Below are 15865 nucleotides of genomic sequence, written 5' to 3'. Positions count from 1 at the left end.
AGGGGAGTGGAGAAAGATGAGGGGACAGTGGACCCCTAGAGTCCCTTTCACTGCTAACATTTTATCAGTGTATCGGTCATTCACTCATTTATACGGCCTCTAAGATGGTCCCAGTGATCACTGTCAACTGGTGTCCAGGCCCTTGTGTAATTCCCGCTTACACTGAATGAGCTGATCTATGGAACCAACAGGATACTGTGGAAAAGATGGAGTAGGACTTCAGGGGCTAGGTCATAGAAGACATCATGGTTTCTGCCTTTCTCTTTCCCAGACTGCTGACTGTGGAGTACCATGTCATGAGCAATGCAAGCAGCCTAGAGAGGACCTTGGGGAGAAAAACTGAGGACTCCTGCCAACCAGCAACAACTTTCTAACTATTTGAGTGATTTACCTTGGAAGCAGATCTTCAGCCCCAGTCAAGCCTTCAGAAAACTGCATCCCCTGCCGACATCTTGACTTAACTTCAGGAGAGACCCTGAGACAGAATGACCCGGCTAAGCCATGCCTGAATCCCTTACCCACAAAGCCACTAAATTTTGTAGTAATTTGTTATGTAGCATTAGACAGTGGTACGACACGTTTTTCCCTGATTTAGTCCACAACAGATTTGATTCAGTCATTCTAGCTGAGTTCTGGCTACCAAGTATTCCTTCAGGAGGCAAAATTCCCAGCTGTTACTGAGCACGTTAGCTGCCTGTTTATTTAATAGTACAGCTGAGCCCAACGCAGTTTGATGTCTTAACATGTTCTGTAAGAACAATGACATCTTGGTTTTAATGTGATTCATCTTATTTCTTCTCTGCTAGACAAAAGTAATGTGCTCTTTGTTCTCCCACAGATTTGGTGTCTGTAAATAGCTGTAGCTCTAAACATGTCATCCACATTTCTTAGCTTCCACCCATCAGTATGCTCAGAAAAGAGCTAGGCTACAAATTGCAATAGAGCATTTTTAAAAGGCTGTTTTCAGCATTTTAGCACCTAACAGAGAGGTTTTTATCTACATAAACAAGCCAAAGGCAAAGACAAAAACTCTATAAATTTGTTCTTATAAATAGATGACTAAATCATCTCTTTGAGGTTAAAAAAAGACAACCTATTTTTTAACACCTAAAAGTTATAAGATAATCTGGGTAAGCTTGATTATCAGAGAATACCACAAATAGTTTTGGGTGTTGTGTATCATCTGTGACAGAGTCAAACAGATCTGTGGGGTCATGAGGGTTCTTCGATGGAGGGGTGACTAATCTTGAACGTCCACGCGTGTAGACTCCTGTAAGTACTCGTACAACATAAATATGCTTTCTCCCATTGCTGTCTGGTATGGAGTATGCATCATTAGCTGAATAGCTGGCATTAACAGCAAAATAGGTTCCTCTTCCATAGGTTGCACCTGTAAAGAGAAAGACAAAAGCCTTCCTAAGAACATAAAATTATCACAGTATGTAGAACCATGCCCAAACAAAATTTTTAATGCCATTCTTGCCCACCAAAGCCAATTTTCACCATTTCTAAAGTTCACTCCGTCTGTCCTCAGAAGGTTGCCAGCCTCCTTTTCAGTGGAACACAAAGAGCTCTATCCTGATCATGACAAGATGGCTGCCATCTATGGTTCTGCACTGCTTGGTGTGAATAGTCAACAATAGAGCTATCATTCACCTCATTCTGGTCAGCCAGATTACTTGCTTCCTTACCATTCTTCCCAGCATAACTGCGATTAAAGCCATGCTGATTGACATAGGGCACTGAGTCTGCATCTGTCCCATGGAACAGGACTCTCTCATTATCTGTATGGCCATTCTTCATGTCCATGTGCTTTTTCTTTACCTGGTAGCTCTGCCAGAGGCATATATTCTGTATCCTCTCAATCTGCACATGACAAAAAGCAAAGCATTTTGAAAATGACTTTAGAGCTCAGTATATTGTGTCTGTTGTGGATTTTAAAACAGCAATTTAGAGGAGAAGAAGGAGGACTGGAGGAGAGGAAGAAGGAAAAGGAAAAGAAAATGCAAATAAAAAGCCAATTCAGAGAGTAGGTAGTTTTCTGCCTTTATTTTTTTTTTAATACTTTATTCTTTTATTTGCCAGAGAGAGAGAGAGAGAGAGAGAAAGCACAAGTGGGGGAAGTGGCAGGCAGAGAGAGAAACAGACTCCCTATTGAGCAAGGAGCCCAAAGCAGGACTTGATTCCAGGACCCTGAGATCAAGACCTGAGCTAAAGGCAGACACTTAACCAACTGAGCCACCCAGGTGTCCCTGCTTTCTGCCTTTAGAAAAAGCCTAGGTTAAGAGTATCTATACTTTGTAATAGTGCTTATTATAACCTATTTTATATAACAAATTATAATTTCTATAAAAACGTTTACCTATATATATTTTCTGGTATTCCTGGAGATTCACTTGTATTCAAATTCTTATTCAAGGGGCACCTGGGTGGCTCAGTTGGTTAAATGTCTAACTCTTGATTTCAGCATAAGTCATGATCTCAGGGTTGTGATATAGAGCCCCACATCAGGCTCCACACTGGGCTCAGAGCCTGCTTAAGATTCTTTCTCTCTCCTTCTCCCTCTGCTCCTCCCCATCTTCTCTCTCTCTCTCTCCCCCCTCTCTAAATAAATAAATAAATAAATAAATAAATAAATAAGGGGTGCCTGGGTGGCTCAGTCAGTTAAGCATCTGATGCCTTTTTTTTTTTAAGACTTATTTATTTATTTTAGAGAGAGAGAGACACAGAGAGCACAAGCAAGAGGGGCAGAGGGAGAGGGAGAAAGAATCTCAAGCAGACTCCATGCTAAACATGGAGCCAGAGGCAGGGCTCAATCTCAGGACCATGGGACCCAGCCTAAGCCAAAACCAAGAGTCAGATAGCCACTGACTCTTGATCTCAGGTCAGGTCTTGATCTCACCGTTGTGAGTTCAAGCCCAGTGTTGGGCTCTGTGCATGGAGCCTACTTAAATAATAATAATAATAATAATAATAATAATAATAATAATAATAATAATATAAATAAATTTAAAAAATAAAAACAAATTCTTACTCAAAAAATTGTAATCATTCAGTAATTATTTCCTTAAGTCCTTCTGATCTCTAAACCCATTTAGTTGGCTTCTCCCAATAACAGTTCTCCTGCATTGCTCTAATTATGGTCACAAATCACCTCATAACTGCCTAATCTAATGACTATTTCTTTCTAGATCCTCAATAGCATTTCAAACCATGTCCTCCCTTAACTTTTTTTCAAAATATCATTCTCTACTGGTTCTCCTTCCTTCTAGAAAATGAATTTAACATACATTCAGTAATCATCTATTGAACATCTACTGTGCGTCAAGCACTGTGTTGAATCTCTGCCCTCAAAGAACTTTCAATCTAGTGGGGGAGAAAGACAAGTAAAAAAATATCTACCTCTCAAAGTGATAAGGGATCAACTAGGAGAACACACACGGAGTATGAAAGCATAAGAAAAGGATCCAGATAATCTAAGTCTAGGGAGAGAGGAAGAAGTCTGAAAGGATGATGTCCTAGAAACAAAACAAGACAGTTCAAGAATTGTGTGCACCCCCATGTTCACTGCAGCATTATTCACAATAGCCAAGATATGGAAGCAACCGAAGTGTCCTTTGAGAGATGAATGGGTAATGAAGATGTCATACACACACACACACACACACACACACACACACACACACACACAAATACTATCCAGATATTAAAAACCATAAAAACCATAAAATCTTGCCATGGACCTTGAGGGCATTAAGCTAAGTGAAATATGTCACACAGAGAAAGACAAATACCATATGGTTTCACTTATATCTGGGATCAAAAACAAACAAACAAAACCCACAAAAATAAACCCAAGATCATAGATAGAGAAAACAGACTGATAGTTGCCAGAGATAGATAGGGCTGCGGGGTAGACAACATGAGAGGGGGGCTGAAAGGTACACATTTCCAATTATAAAAGAAATAGGTCATGGGGATGTAATATACAGGATGGTGACTGTGTTAATAATACTGAATTACATATTTGAAAGTTGCTAAGAGAGTAGATCTGAAAAGTCCTCATCACACGAAAAAAAATTTTTGTAACTATGAATGATGATGTGTGTTAACTAGATTTACTGTGGTGATCAATTTGCAATATATACAAATATCAAATCATGTTACATACCTGAAACTAACATATGTCAATTATATCTCAATTTCAGTAAATAATTAAAAACAAATACATAAATAAGAAGAATGGAGTGGTTACCTACAGCAGATGTTGAAGAGAAGCCGAGTAATAAAAGCAAGAGGGAAAGTTGTTTTGAGAGAGATGAAGACCTCAAGCAGAGTGCTGAAACTTGCAATGGGGAACGCATGAGGGAGCTGACTGCAGGAAGCAATAAAGGATTCCAGGAACCTAGAGAGTCTGGCAGAGGTTGGGAACCAGAAATTAATAATCATTTTATCTAGGGGCTGCGGGAGAGAAAGTATATTATGGAATTAATCCAAAATTGAGGTGTTTCAAAATGGGTATGATAGAAGGATAAGAGCCAAGGAAGTTGCAGATATTTGGTAAACACAATTGAACAAGGTTCTTATACTCTCAAAAGCTTTTAATATCAATGAAGCATCTCCTCCTTTAAATTCTGTCCTTTCTGCAGGAGTCTCTCTCTTTTGATTCGCCTTCTTTCTCAGGAAGTAAGTTCATTCAGTAAGTATTGTGTCCTATGATATGCTAGGCACCAGGCTAGGTAGTGGGAATGCAACTCCTACTTTAAGAAGCCAACTGTCTATTGGGGGAGTCAGGCATGTGAAAGCTTATGAAAGCACAATTTTTTAAGTGCTATAATGTGGTTGAGTACAGTTTTATGGAAGTAGCAGCTAGATTTTGAAATGACTAGGATGTCACACCCTGCGCTGATATACATGGTATGATAATGACCTTCTAATAAACTCCTGTACTTTACTGGCCAAAATTTTTATGCAGCATGGTGGACTCCCTGAAAATCCATTCCACTTCATCCCCATTGTACAGCAACTGCTGCTTTGGGTGGAGTTGGACTCACTTATAGTTCTCAAGTGGAGCCTAATTGGGTTTAACCAATCAGGGCAATCTCATGATGGGATCATACAACGATGGCATTGGATAGCCCAGGTCCAAGCCGATCAGCAAATAGCACTCTCCTGACATAGACTGGTTGGAGTGGTCCACTCAACACAAAGCCTTGGACTCTTATCCAGTGGTTGTGTCACTTTCATGGGATGTGAACGGAGGAAGCAGAAACCCCCTGATTGCCACCTGCAGCTATTCTACAATTATGAAAGGAGTCCAGCCTTCAGATGACCCTGTGGATGGCAAAGCCAGAGAAACTGGATCCAACTGTTCCAAAGACCATCCTATTTCTGGACTTTCCATTCATTTCTAATATATTTCTTCTTGTTTAATCAGTTTGAATGGGTTTGTTTGTAAATTGTAAGTGAAAGTATCCAAACATATATATGTCAATTTTGGGAATCTCCTTCATAACTGCTAATGAATGAACCATGAGATTTGAAGTCTATGGAGCTTGAGTAAGTCTAATTAAAATAAATATAGTAAGGTATAATGGAAGGAGGAGTGTTAAAAAAAAAGATGTTCTTTGATAGTTAAAAGAAATAACTTTTTAACACAATATTACCTTCTTTATTTTGTAGGAAGGACAAGTCTCAGAGAACTTGTCCTTTACGGTGTTATATTCTGACTGTCCAGGGTGTAGCTTGATCACACAGGACAGCTGCTGATTCATGTCAGTCCAGTGTTCAGGAAGATTATCTGAAAAGTCAGCATTTGGTGAAAGCACAATATCCATTTCCAGGGATCTCTGAAAATCAGGGCACTTCCTATGCTCTTATTTCACATTCATCTAATCCTGGTCTTTGAGAAAAAAAACCCAAAAACCAAAAAGCTACACATTTCACAGTTGCTTCTTTTATCAACCTCAGTTTGGTAAACACAGATGAAATGAATGGTTCTGACGCTAATATGACATATATTAATTAATGGCCTAGCTAAAATATTTAGGTATACTTCAGTTCACTATAGCTTGAAATTATAATTCCCTCAGAAAGCTCTATGGGATTAATTCCATAAGGAATTGATGTGTAGGGTTCCTGGGTGGCTCCGTTGGTTGAGTGTCCAACTCTTGATTTCAATTCAGGTCTCAATCTCAGGGCCATGAGCTCAAGCCCCACATTGGGTGCCACAGTGGGCATGGAGCCTACTTAAAAAGAAAAAAAAGAAAAAGAAACTGATGTGTAAACATGAAAGCCAATTTATCAATATTTTCATGTTTATCAGTTTCATTTAGTGTGGTTATTATTTTTCTTTTGAAATGTGATTACCTTGCTAAGGATATTTAAAGCACATTGTTCTGTACCCTATCTTCTACTTCCTAAGTAGAGAAAGCACCATATAAAGAAAACAGCGGAAATACTAAGTGAACACTCTTGTATAAGGGGGTGATATTCAAAATTTTCCTTTGCTTTCCAATGGCTTCCAGAACCTTCTAACATTGAAGCTACATACCAAGTTGCTGAGATGGCATGACTAGTAGAAATATGGACAGAATGTATTAGAGAAGGAAATGCTAGAAAATGGCACAACACCACAGGTAAAGGCCAAAGGATTTCTCCTTACAAACAAAGCCAGAATTTACTTATTTTTCCTGCAAGATATACAGGCCTGGGAGAGCGATCTGGCACTCTCTTCCTGTTTCGCAAGTCCATCCAGGGAATGAAGTTCTGTTCACAACCAAAAGCATCAAACCCTAATCTGGAAGCTCTCTTCAAATTCCACTTTTAAAGAGCTTTTCTGGAGAGGTTTCCCACAGCAGGATGTGTAGTCTGTGCAAATTAAATTCTTTCCCTTCTCCTACTGTCTACTCCCTCCAGAGCTTTTGGCCTCATCATGTCAAATCCTAAGTCTTAGAGACTTCTCAAACCTGCTGCTTTCTTTTCTCTGAACACAGAGGCAAGACTGAGAAGGAAGTAAAGTTCTTCCATGGGCTCTCTCTTCCTTTCATGTCATGAGCTTGCAGAGCAGAAAATACCAGGGCCTGGCATCGGAAGACCTGATCAGCCTCAACCTGTGAGCAGCCATGAGGCGTGGAACAAGTAATACCACTTCTGAGTGATTTTTTCGTTTTCTCTTTTGTAAAATGGAACTGATAAAATCTGCTCTATTTATCACCTCATGGGATTGTTTCAAGTTTAAAATATAATAAACGGTGTAAAAGCACTTTTAGGGAATCCTTTATAAACATAGTTATTATTCTTAAAAAACAATTAAATTTGATCTTTTCTACATCCCAGAGGTATTTGTATTTAGAGGAGTGAGGGGCGCCTGGGTGGCTCAGTGAGTTGGGTGCCCACTCTTGATTTGGGCTCAGGTCATGATTTTGGGGTCATGGGATCAGGCCCGTGGCAGGCTCTGTGGACAGTCTGCTTGAGATTCTCTCTCTCTCCCTTTGCCCTTCCCCCCTCCTCGCTTGTGCTCTCTTTCTCCTCCCCGCCCTCTTTCTCTCTAAAATAGAATGAAAAATCTTTTTTTTTAAAGATTTTATTTATTTATTTGACAGAGAGAGACACACAGCCAGTGAGAGAGGGAACACAAGCACTCACAAGTTAAGGAGTGGGAGAGGAAGAAGCAGGATCCCAGCAGAGCAGGGAGCCTGATGCGGGGCTCGATCCCAGGACCCTGGGATCAGGCCCTGGGCCAAAGGCAGATGCTTCATGACTGAGCCACCCAGGCGCCCCTAAAATGAAAAATCTTTAAAAAAAAACAAAGAGGGAATAAAGTTTAAAGACAAGGGCATTTTCTTGAGAGGAACAACTTAAATCACACCCTAAACCACGCCAAACTGTGCTACTTATTCTGCCTGTGGACGAAAGTGTCCCTGGGTGGACAATTTAGAGATGGGAAAACTGAGTCCCAGGAAGGCTGAGTATTCACACATCCAACGTTACATGGAAGGCCACCATCCAAGGAAGGAAAAGAATTGTGTTCTAGTGACTCTCCGCCCAGTGCTTCATGGGAGGTAACATGATGGCTACTTTTTTTCAAGTGTTTACCACGTATCACGCACTTTCCTGAGTGCTTTTCCTATAAATCTGTTTTAAAAGATAAAGCTTACTCTACTTTCCCATTTCTGATGTTTGGGATAAACGCACCTATGGCTCTCCTTGTGTGCTGTGCCTCAGTTTCCTCTCCACAGGTAGGGGTGGGGCGATGTACCAAGCCTCCCAGCTCTGCTTTCAGCTTCTCTCCCTCCACCTTCATAGTCTTTGTGGATATTCGGATCTACACTCAATGACTTCAACCCCTACCTACTTACACGACTCCCAGATCTGCGTCTCTAGGGTCGGATGTTAAATTCATGCTCTGTAGAATGCTCTGAATCAATGAATACTTAAACATGCTTTGGAAAAGCAATTGTATCATCTGTTCAAATGAAACTCCAAGTTGTCCTCTGTAAGTTCTCTTTTAAAGGAGTCCGCATGACAAAAAAAAAAAAAAGTCCACATGATAAAGTCTTTCTAAAATCCAAGTTTAACTCTGCCAACAACCTTCCTTTTGTCTGACATTTCACCTTCATCATTCCTTTGACCTAACAACAAAGATTATGTAAGGCAGTTTTGTTGTTGTTTGTTTTTGCCCCAAGTGCCATTGGGTCACTGGTCTGCTTGTTTTAGTTATTTTGTTTGCTTGTCTCTTATCTTTTTTTTTTTTTTAAGAGAGAGAAATGAGCAGGGGGGAGCAGGGGAGAGGAAGAGAGAGAATCTTAAGCAGGCTCCATGCCCAGTGCAGAGCCCAACCTGGGGCTCCATCTCATGACCCTGAGATCATGACCTAAGACAAAATCAAGAGCCAGAATCTTAACTGACTGAGCCACCCTCACACCCCTTCCTATTTTTCAGATTTCATAGTCATTTTAAATTCTTGGTGTAAGCAGGGAGTGGATGAACCAGTTTAAGGTGGATGAACCAGTTAATTTGTACTTAAATACAAGTTTTCTTCTACAAGGACCAAAGGGGGAAATGTTAATTTATATAACCCTAGATACTCTGGTAGGTATGTATTATTTTTAACTGTCCAGCAGCTTTTCTCCTTCTTCTGGTAAAAGCATCCTGAATTTCCTTTGGTGAACAACTCTACCCCGTTGCTTCAGAGTGATCCCCTTCAGTTCGAGGATAGAGCATGTGACTCTCGGATTGGCTGATTAGTGTAATTCCAGTTTCCTAGCTGCAACCATGACCTAAGCTGATTCAGTAAAAAGCAATTTCAGCCTTAGGCGAACGCCTCTGTTCCTAGGCATCATGTTCCTGATGATGAGTATATATTACCCCTGGATATACCCTTTCCTGTTGGATCTGACCATGGAAGGATATGGTCCTGAAACTGTTAACAGCCATCTTTCACCCTGTGAAACCTGAGGATAAAGACAACACAGCTGAGAAGAGAGTGAGAGATGAGGAAAGTCAGGGTTTAGAGTATAAATATGAGCACCTAGATCAAACTGGACCTGAAGCCAGGTATGCCTGGACTTTATAGTCATGTGAGTCAATTAATTCCATTTTTCCATAAGCCTGTTTAAATTGGATTTTCTATTACTTGCTATTGCAAGAACATTAGCAGATCTAACTACTATTTTTATTTACTGTGTGTCTGTGTGTGTAGCTCTTATATGTGCTATGTGTGAAGTCACATTGAAAAGAACAGTTGTCAGGAAGTAAGTATCGAGAGAACTGAAATTCCGACTGGCAGTGTCAGGCAACAATTTCCAGTTTAGGGAGGCTGCTGACGACAGGTACACTTTATCACTAGTAAAACCCACAGTGCTCTATGAATGAGTGCTCAAAATGGGCAAAAACTGTGATTGCTAGCGGAGGCTGCTTTTCTAGTCATTTTCACAGCAGTACGGAAATGGGGGACAGAGGAGCAGGTGAATAGATACTTAAACATAATGCATAAACACACACCTTACAGAGAAGCAAATGGGAACTGCCTGCTTGTGAAGTGCACAACCAAATGACCCACTCCCTTCTTCCATCTGCTTCTGTTCCCAGAATGACTTCTCCAGCGGTGGATAATCAATAAACCAGCATTGGTCAGCCAGCTCACAGCTACAAGGAGCACTGAGGGTCGATGCTAATCCATAAGTAAATAATGAGGTAACTGGCTTAGGATTTTCAAAGCCTATCCCCCTCTTCTGCTTCCTCACTTCTATTCTCTCCCTGCTCCTTTGTTATTCTGTTTCCCAGGAGTGATTTTGCCACCAGAATAATCAGCAGACAGGACGCTGCGTTCCATAGTTCTTGTACTTTTCCCACATATTAGAGGAGGCTGTCTGTAGAATCCTAAAACTGATGAAACAGTGAGCATTAATATCTACACATTTGCTAAGTGATAGGACAGATTACCACATGATCTCCGAAAGGTCATCTTACATGTAGTATCGACGCCTGTGGACTGAAGGACAGGTGATATGGAATTCTCTCTCTTTTTCATGTTGTCATAGAATACATGTAGCAATTCAGATAGAAAGATGACGACTTTAACTTTTTGTAATGATGGGGTGGGATGTTTCCATGCGAAGTCTGTAATAGCACTGATCATGTCATCAGCAACTGTGTTTGGGTTTTTTCCAGCATTGCCTGAAAAAGAAACATTTTTTTAAGTGACCAAAAGAAGCTCTAGCTGATGTTAGTCAGTGATGAGATCTGGCAAATGTGGTTTTGGTGCTGAGAAAGAAGAAAGCAGCGCCACAGCCAGAAACGGATCTGGCTCTCATAGCTGGATCTCTCACAAACACAACACAATTTCATAGAACGTCATCCGATGTAACCACTCTGTGGCTGTGATGAATTCAGCCAAGCAAAACTACTGAATAATCATGTCTGGCCACAGGCAAAAACATGAACACTATCCAAACCACAAAAACGGCCAAACATTCCCCACCCTGACTAACAGGAGCAAGTCCTGCTTCATTAATAATCACAGCTTCAGCCGCACTCTTCTCCCCTCCAGGTAAGATACCCAGTCATTGAACTATGCCTGCTGCCCCGAAGTAGCCGATCCAGAGCGAAACCCCACGTACTTGAGACCGCACGGAGCTACCCAACACAAGCTCAAATCCATTAATAAGTCCTTAATGACCTCTTGGTGAGATGCCGCATCGTCCTTCATAGTGTGTGTTCCTGGTGGTCTTTAACTGAACGGCATTGGCAGCGCAGAGAGCAGAGCATGTGATCATATCCAGGCTCTGCACGGATTAGCTGTGTGATCTTGGCCAAGTCATTGGATCCCTCTTATATTGGTTTGCTAGGGATGCCATGACAAATTGCCATGACTGGTGGCTTAAGCAACAGAAATTTATTTTCTCACAATTCTGGAAGCTAGAAGTCTGATATCAAGGCGTTGGCAAGATTGGTTTCTTTTAAGGTCTCTGAGACTTGAAGATGGCTGTCTTCTCCTTATGTCTTCACATGGTCTTCTCTCTGGACCTGTTCTAATCTCCTAACTAACAAGGATACTGGTCATATTGGATTAGGGACCACCTTAATGACCTCATTTTAACTTAATTACCCTTTGAAAGACCCTTTCATCAAATATAGTCACAATCTGAGGTACTGAGGATTTTAGCTTCAACATATGAATTTGGCGGGAGAACAGAACTCGGCCCACAACACCTCCAAACTTCAATTTATTCTGCTATAAAACTGGGGCGATACTAGAAGGTAATGCTAATAGAGATAAGAATGTGGCAGCTAAGATATGGTAATTAAGAGCATAACGGTAACAAAAAACACATAACATTAAAAAAAATGTAATGGTGGAAATGCACAGACCAGTCTGCCTGGTTATGAACCTAGTTATGTTGCTGACTAGCTATGTGACCTTGTACATTAATACCTCAAATTCTCATCTGCAAAATGGGGAAACTAAGAGTCATGGGTCGGTCTAGGTTTTGTGGGGTTTAAAATTTATACATCACAGAAAAATACAAAATAAAAATATAAAATTATGTATAAAAGTGATTATAATAAAAAAAGAAATGACAATAAAGGATAAATTTTGCAATTTTGTAAAACCATATTTCCAACTCAACTTTCCTTAGCTATATTCCAAAAATGCTTGCAGCCTTTCCAGTGCTCGGTGCTAGGACAAGTCTGAGAAGTCAAAGTGAGAAGAAACAATGATCCTAACCCACAGTGGGTAAAATATCTTACTTTGAAACATTACTAAACCATATCATCGTGTGATGGCATTATTAGGGCCTTCCCAGGCCCTTTTAAAATGCTTGTGCAACTGAGTGTGAATGAATCAGGAAGCGGGTCATTAGCATCACCTTCAACTGAGAGCGAATTATTGTATGCTATGATAGAGATGAGGAGGAAAGCATTCCTAGAAACTCAGAGCACGATGGACCTGAGCTTGTTGCTTAAGAATAGCGACTGCACCCTACTCATGACTTTATGCCTAGGAACTTGGAGTGGGCCTGGGAAACAGCATTTCAATCTAATGAATGCACGAATGAGGAGCCAGTGGGAGATGCTGCAGTCAACCCAATTGCGGGGGGGCAGGGGGGTATTAAGGGTTTGGAAAGCAGAAGGAAGGATGAAACCGAATAACTCCTGGGAGAAGATTTAGTAGAATGTGCTGACTGTGGGGTGTGGGGGCACAAAGAAGCAAGGATGGCAGGACAGCCAGGAGCATCACGGCACCACTGAAGGAGGAAACCAGAAAATGAGACAACTCGGGAAAGGGGGCTGTTTGTAAGGGATGAGGAGGATGAGTTTGGATTCTGCTCTAAGGTTTCTGGTAACAGAAATCGCCCAGAGGAGACCTTGGAGAAGGTGAAATGCTGATCTGAGAGTCAGTGCAGAAAGGGTAACTGGTAAAATAAAAGCAAATGAATCACCCAAAGGAAAAACGTGAACAGTAAGAAAGCCACGACGTTAAGGGCCAAACATGGAAAGATACCTGGGGAACATACAATATAGAATGAAGATGTATGAAAGAGGCCTAGGCCCAGAGACAGCCCTCAGGGTCCGCAAGCTTGCCCGCATCGCTGCCTGGACTCAGCACTGAGTTCACTAACAGTGAGGCCAAGTCTACAGGAATCTGGATTATTCAGAATCTTCGAGTGATGAGAGGCTACGAACCTGCTCCGATGGCCGGAAGAGAAACAGAAGCGTACTGCCTCTGCTCACACTCTTCTAGAACAGTGGAGACCGTTCTCCTGACATCATTTTCCCCAAGAACATGAATTATTATCTTGCACATTAAGTATCCACCTTGTGTGATTATAAAATCTCTGTGAGGCTGCGCAGCTGGAACGAGAGGAAGGAAAGGAAACACAGCACAGTACTTACGGGAAGCAGCAAGTTGATCACCGAGACAGGGAACAGCTGCCATCAGAAAAAGCTGCGATGTCTTGACCAAGCCCAGCCTCCCTCCATCTAGCGGCTTTCACTCACTGGGACTGGGACAGGCTCATTTCCTTTACAACCAGGATTCTTCAGCTCGACAACTACATTGTTGAATATTTGGGGTGTTATTCAAAAGCACTCTACCTGCCTTAATCTACTCAATCCTCAAAACAAGGCCATCAGGTAGGTACTATTTCGTCCATTTCACAGATGAAACAGAAGCTCAGAGAGGTAAGGTCAGTAGCAAACATTTCCTGGGCTTTGAACCCAAGCAGTCAGTGTCCAGACCTCTTAACCCCCAAGCTGCAGCCCAGAAGAGCAATTTATATGCTCATTCAGCTAGATTCATTTTTTAAGGAGAGAAAAGCAATGCATTTGGTGGTGTGGAGGTCCCTCTCCCAGGACCCTGAGAGCTCTCGAGCACATGGAAATGGCCAGAGCATGTTTTAAGGCACAGAGTAAGAACCTGAGGAAGGCAGGGCTCCAGCAAATGCAGGAGGAGAGTGGCCCCTGCCCAGGCACTCCCTGCCGTCCCTTGGGTGTCCCACTTGCCGGCCCCTCCCAGGCAGCCTGAGTAGACTTTTCCAGCTTGTCCAACCCCACTCCATTCTTTGCTTCTGTCTTCCAAGGCACAGCTAGCTCTTCCAACCCACAAATTCCTGCTAACGTCCTCGTGTTGGTGAGCAGTATTACCTTCCCCGGATCCCTCTCCAGGAATATATTCACTGGGGAGAAAGTGCCTTCATCAGAGGACATCTATTAAGATAGGAGTTTCAGGCACAAAAGCAGGTCAGTTGGGGGACTGTTTGTCAAATATGGGACCCTGTCACTTCTTTAAATCACACTCATAGCTGACTGTCTACTCGGCAAGGCATGAGTCCTCATTTTGGAGGATATGATCACTCTTACAGATTTCCCACTGTGATATAATAAAAAAAATAAGTATTTGATCTTTGTCCCTGATTCTGGGCTCAGAGTTTCAAGAACCCTGGACTCTCCTGAATGATGAGAGTGTCTTTTGTAAGGGAATGAGATGATTCTTGAGGGTTCTGGTGTTCAATAGTTTCGGAATGGAGGCCGGTCTCCAAAAACACCAAGCCATGATTAGGGGATTGGAACTTTTGGCCTCACCCCCTGGCCTCTGGGGACCTCAATCACAAACAGTTGTGCCTACACAACAAAACCTTCATAAAACCCCCTAAATAACCGGATTTGGGGATTTCCAGGTTGGTGAATACACCTAGGTGTGGGAAGGGTGGTGTAGCTGGGAGGGCGTGGAAGCTCCGTGCCCCCCTCCCGCACACCTTCCCCTTTGCAGCTCTTCCATTTGGCTGCTCCGGAGATGTATCCCTTATAATAAACTGGAAAACGTAAGACAAGTGTTTTCTGGAATTCTGTGAGTCGTTGTAGGGTACTGTCAAACCTGAGAAAGGGGTTTTGTGAATGCCTGAGTGTACGAAGGGGGGTCAGAAGTGCAGGCGGCCCCTGGGACCTGTGGGGGGAGGCTTGTGGGACTGAGCCCTTTAATTTGTGGGATCCAACGCTAGCTTTACAGGGAGATAGTATTAGAACTGGAGAATCGGCTGGTGTCAGAAAAGACCTCAGACCTACCCGGGCTCCGCCTTGACTCATGTCAGGTAGATGGTGCATTATAGCAAGTAGAACGAGGTCGGGGAAAGTGAAAGATAATTTACACAGCACTTCATGCAACTTTTCACGTTCATTGTCCTGATCCTCACAACCGCCCAAAAGAAAGCCATTACCATACTCCTGCCTCGTTAGTAAAACCTAGAACCATCTTACAGATAAGAGAAACAAAGCTCTTACAGATCAGGTGGTGTGCCCACCATCCCTCAGTTAGTGGTGGATCCTGGACTGTTAGGACCCAGGCCTGCGTTCCGTTTAACAGTCAGGAAGAGACAGGTGGGATGGTGGGAGGAAGGACCATTTCCCACAGCCACAAAGTCATACCCCCTGTGTCCGCTCTCCCAGGGAATCATCCTCTTTCCTAAGGGCTCACCGCTTACTCCTCCCGTAGGTCCTATTATAGTATTCTCGGCCCTCTAATCTGCTAGAGGTGACCATACCTAGTAGAGCACATTGATTTTCCACAGCTGGTCCGGCACCTTCTAAAATTGCTTTTGAGACCCCTAAATAAGACATGTTAGTGGTAAAAAGCATTAGTTGAAATTCAGTGCATGATTATAGCTTTTGTACATTTTGTTCAGCTCATCCCTTTGTGCATAATTCATTGATGCCCCCCACAGAAAAACCCACCTTTTCTACTGCAACCTTCATCAGTAGCTGAATAATACACACTCTGAGCTACAGTGTGACGGCGCTGGGTTAGGGCTGCCTCCACCACTTACTGCTCACGTGGCCCTAGTCGGCTCCTCAGCTATTATAC

The 15865-nt window shown here is 42.3% G+C and overlaps 1 protein-coding gene across 1 annotated transcript in view; it reads right to left on the bottom strand.

The window, feature by feature from the left end:
• Positions 1-719: 719 nt before the first annotated feature.
• Positions 720-15865, bottom strand: part of PARP15 (poly(ADP-ribose) polymerase family member 15) — a 36333-nt gene continuing 21187 nt past the window's right edge. The window contains exons 9-14 of the mRNA XM_008708250.2: positions 15546-15608; positions 13192-13359; positions 10474-10680; positions 5667-5800; positions 1692-1866; positions 720-1390 (exon numbers count right to left, since the gene is read on the bottom strand). Coding sequence (XP_008706472.1) covers positions 1101-1390; positions 1692-1866; positions 5667-5800; positions 10474-10680; positions 13192-13359; positions 15546-15608 — 1037 coding nt within the window. The 3' untranslated portion in view covers positions 720-1100. The remainder of the gene's footprint in view (positions 1391-1691; positions 1867-5666; positions 5801-10473; positions 10681-13191; positions 13360-15545; positions 15609-15865) is intronic.

This window comes from Ursus maritimus, unplaced genomic scaffold (genome assembly GCF_017311325.1).
Source record: "Ursus maritimus isolate PB19 unplaced genomic scaffold, ASM1731132v1 scaffold_4, whole genome shotgun sequence".
NCBI lineage: Eukaryota > Metazoa > Chordata > Mammalia > Carnivora > Ursidae > Ursus > Ursus maritimus.
Note: the sequence above shows the minus strand (reverse complement) of the source record. Positions and strands in the feature narration are given on the sequence as shown.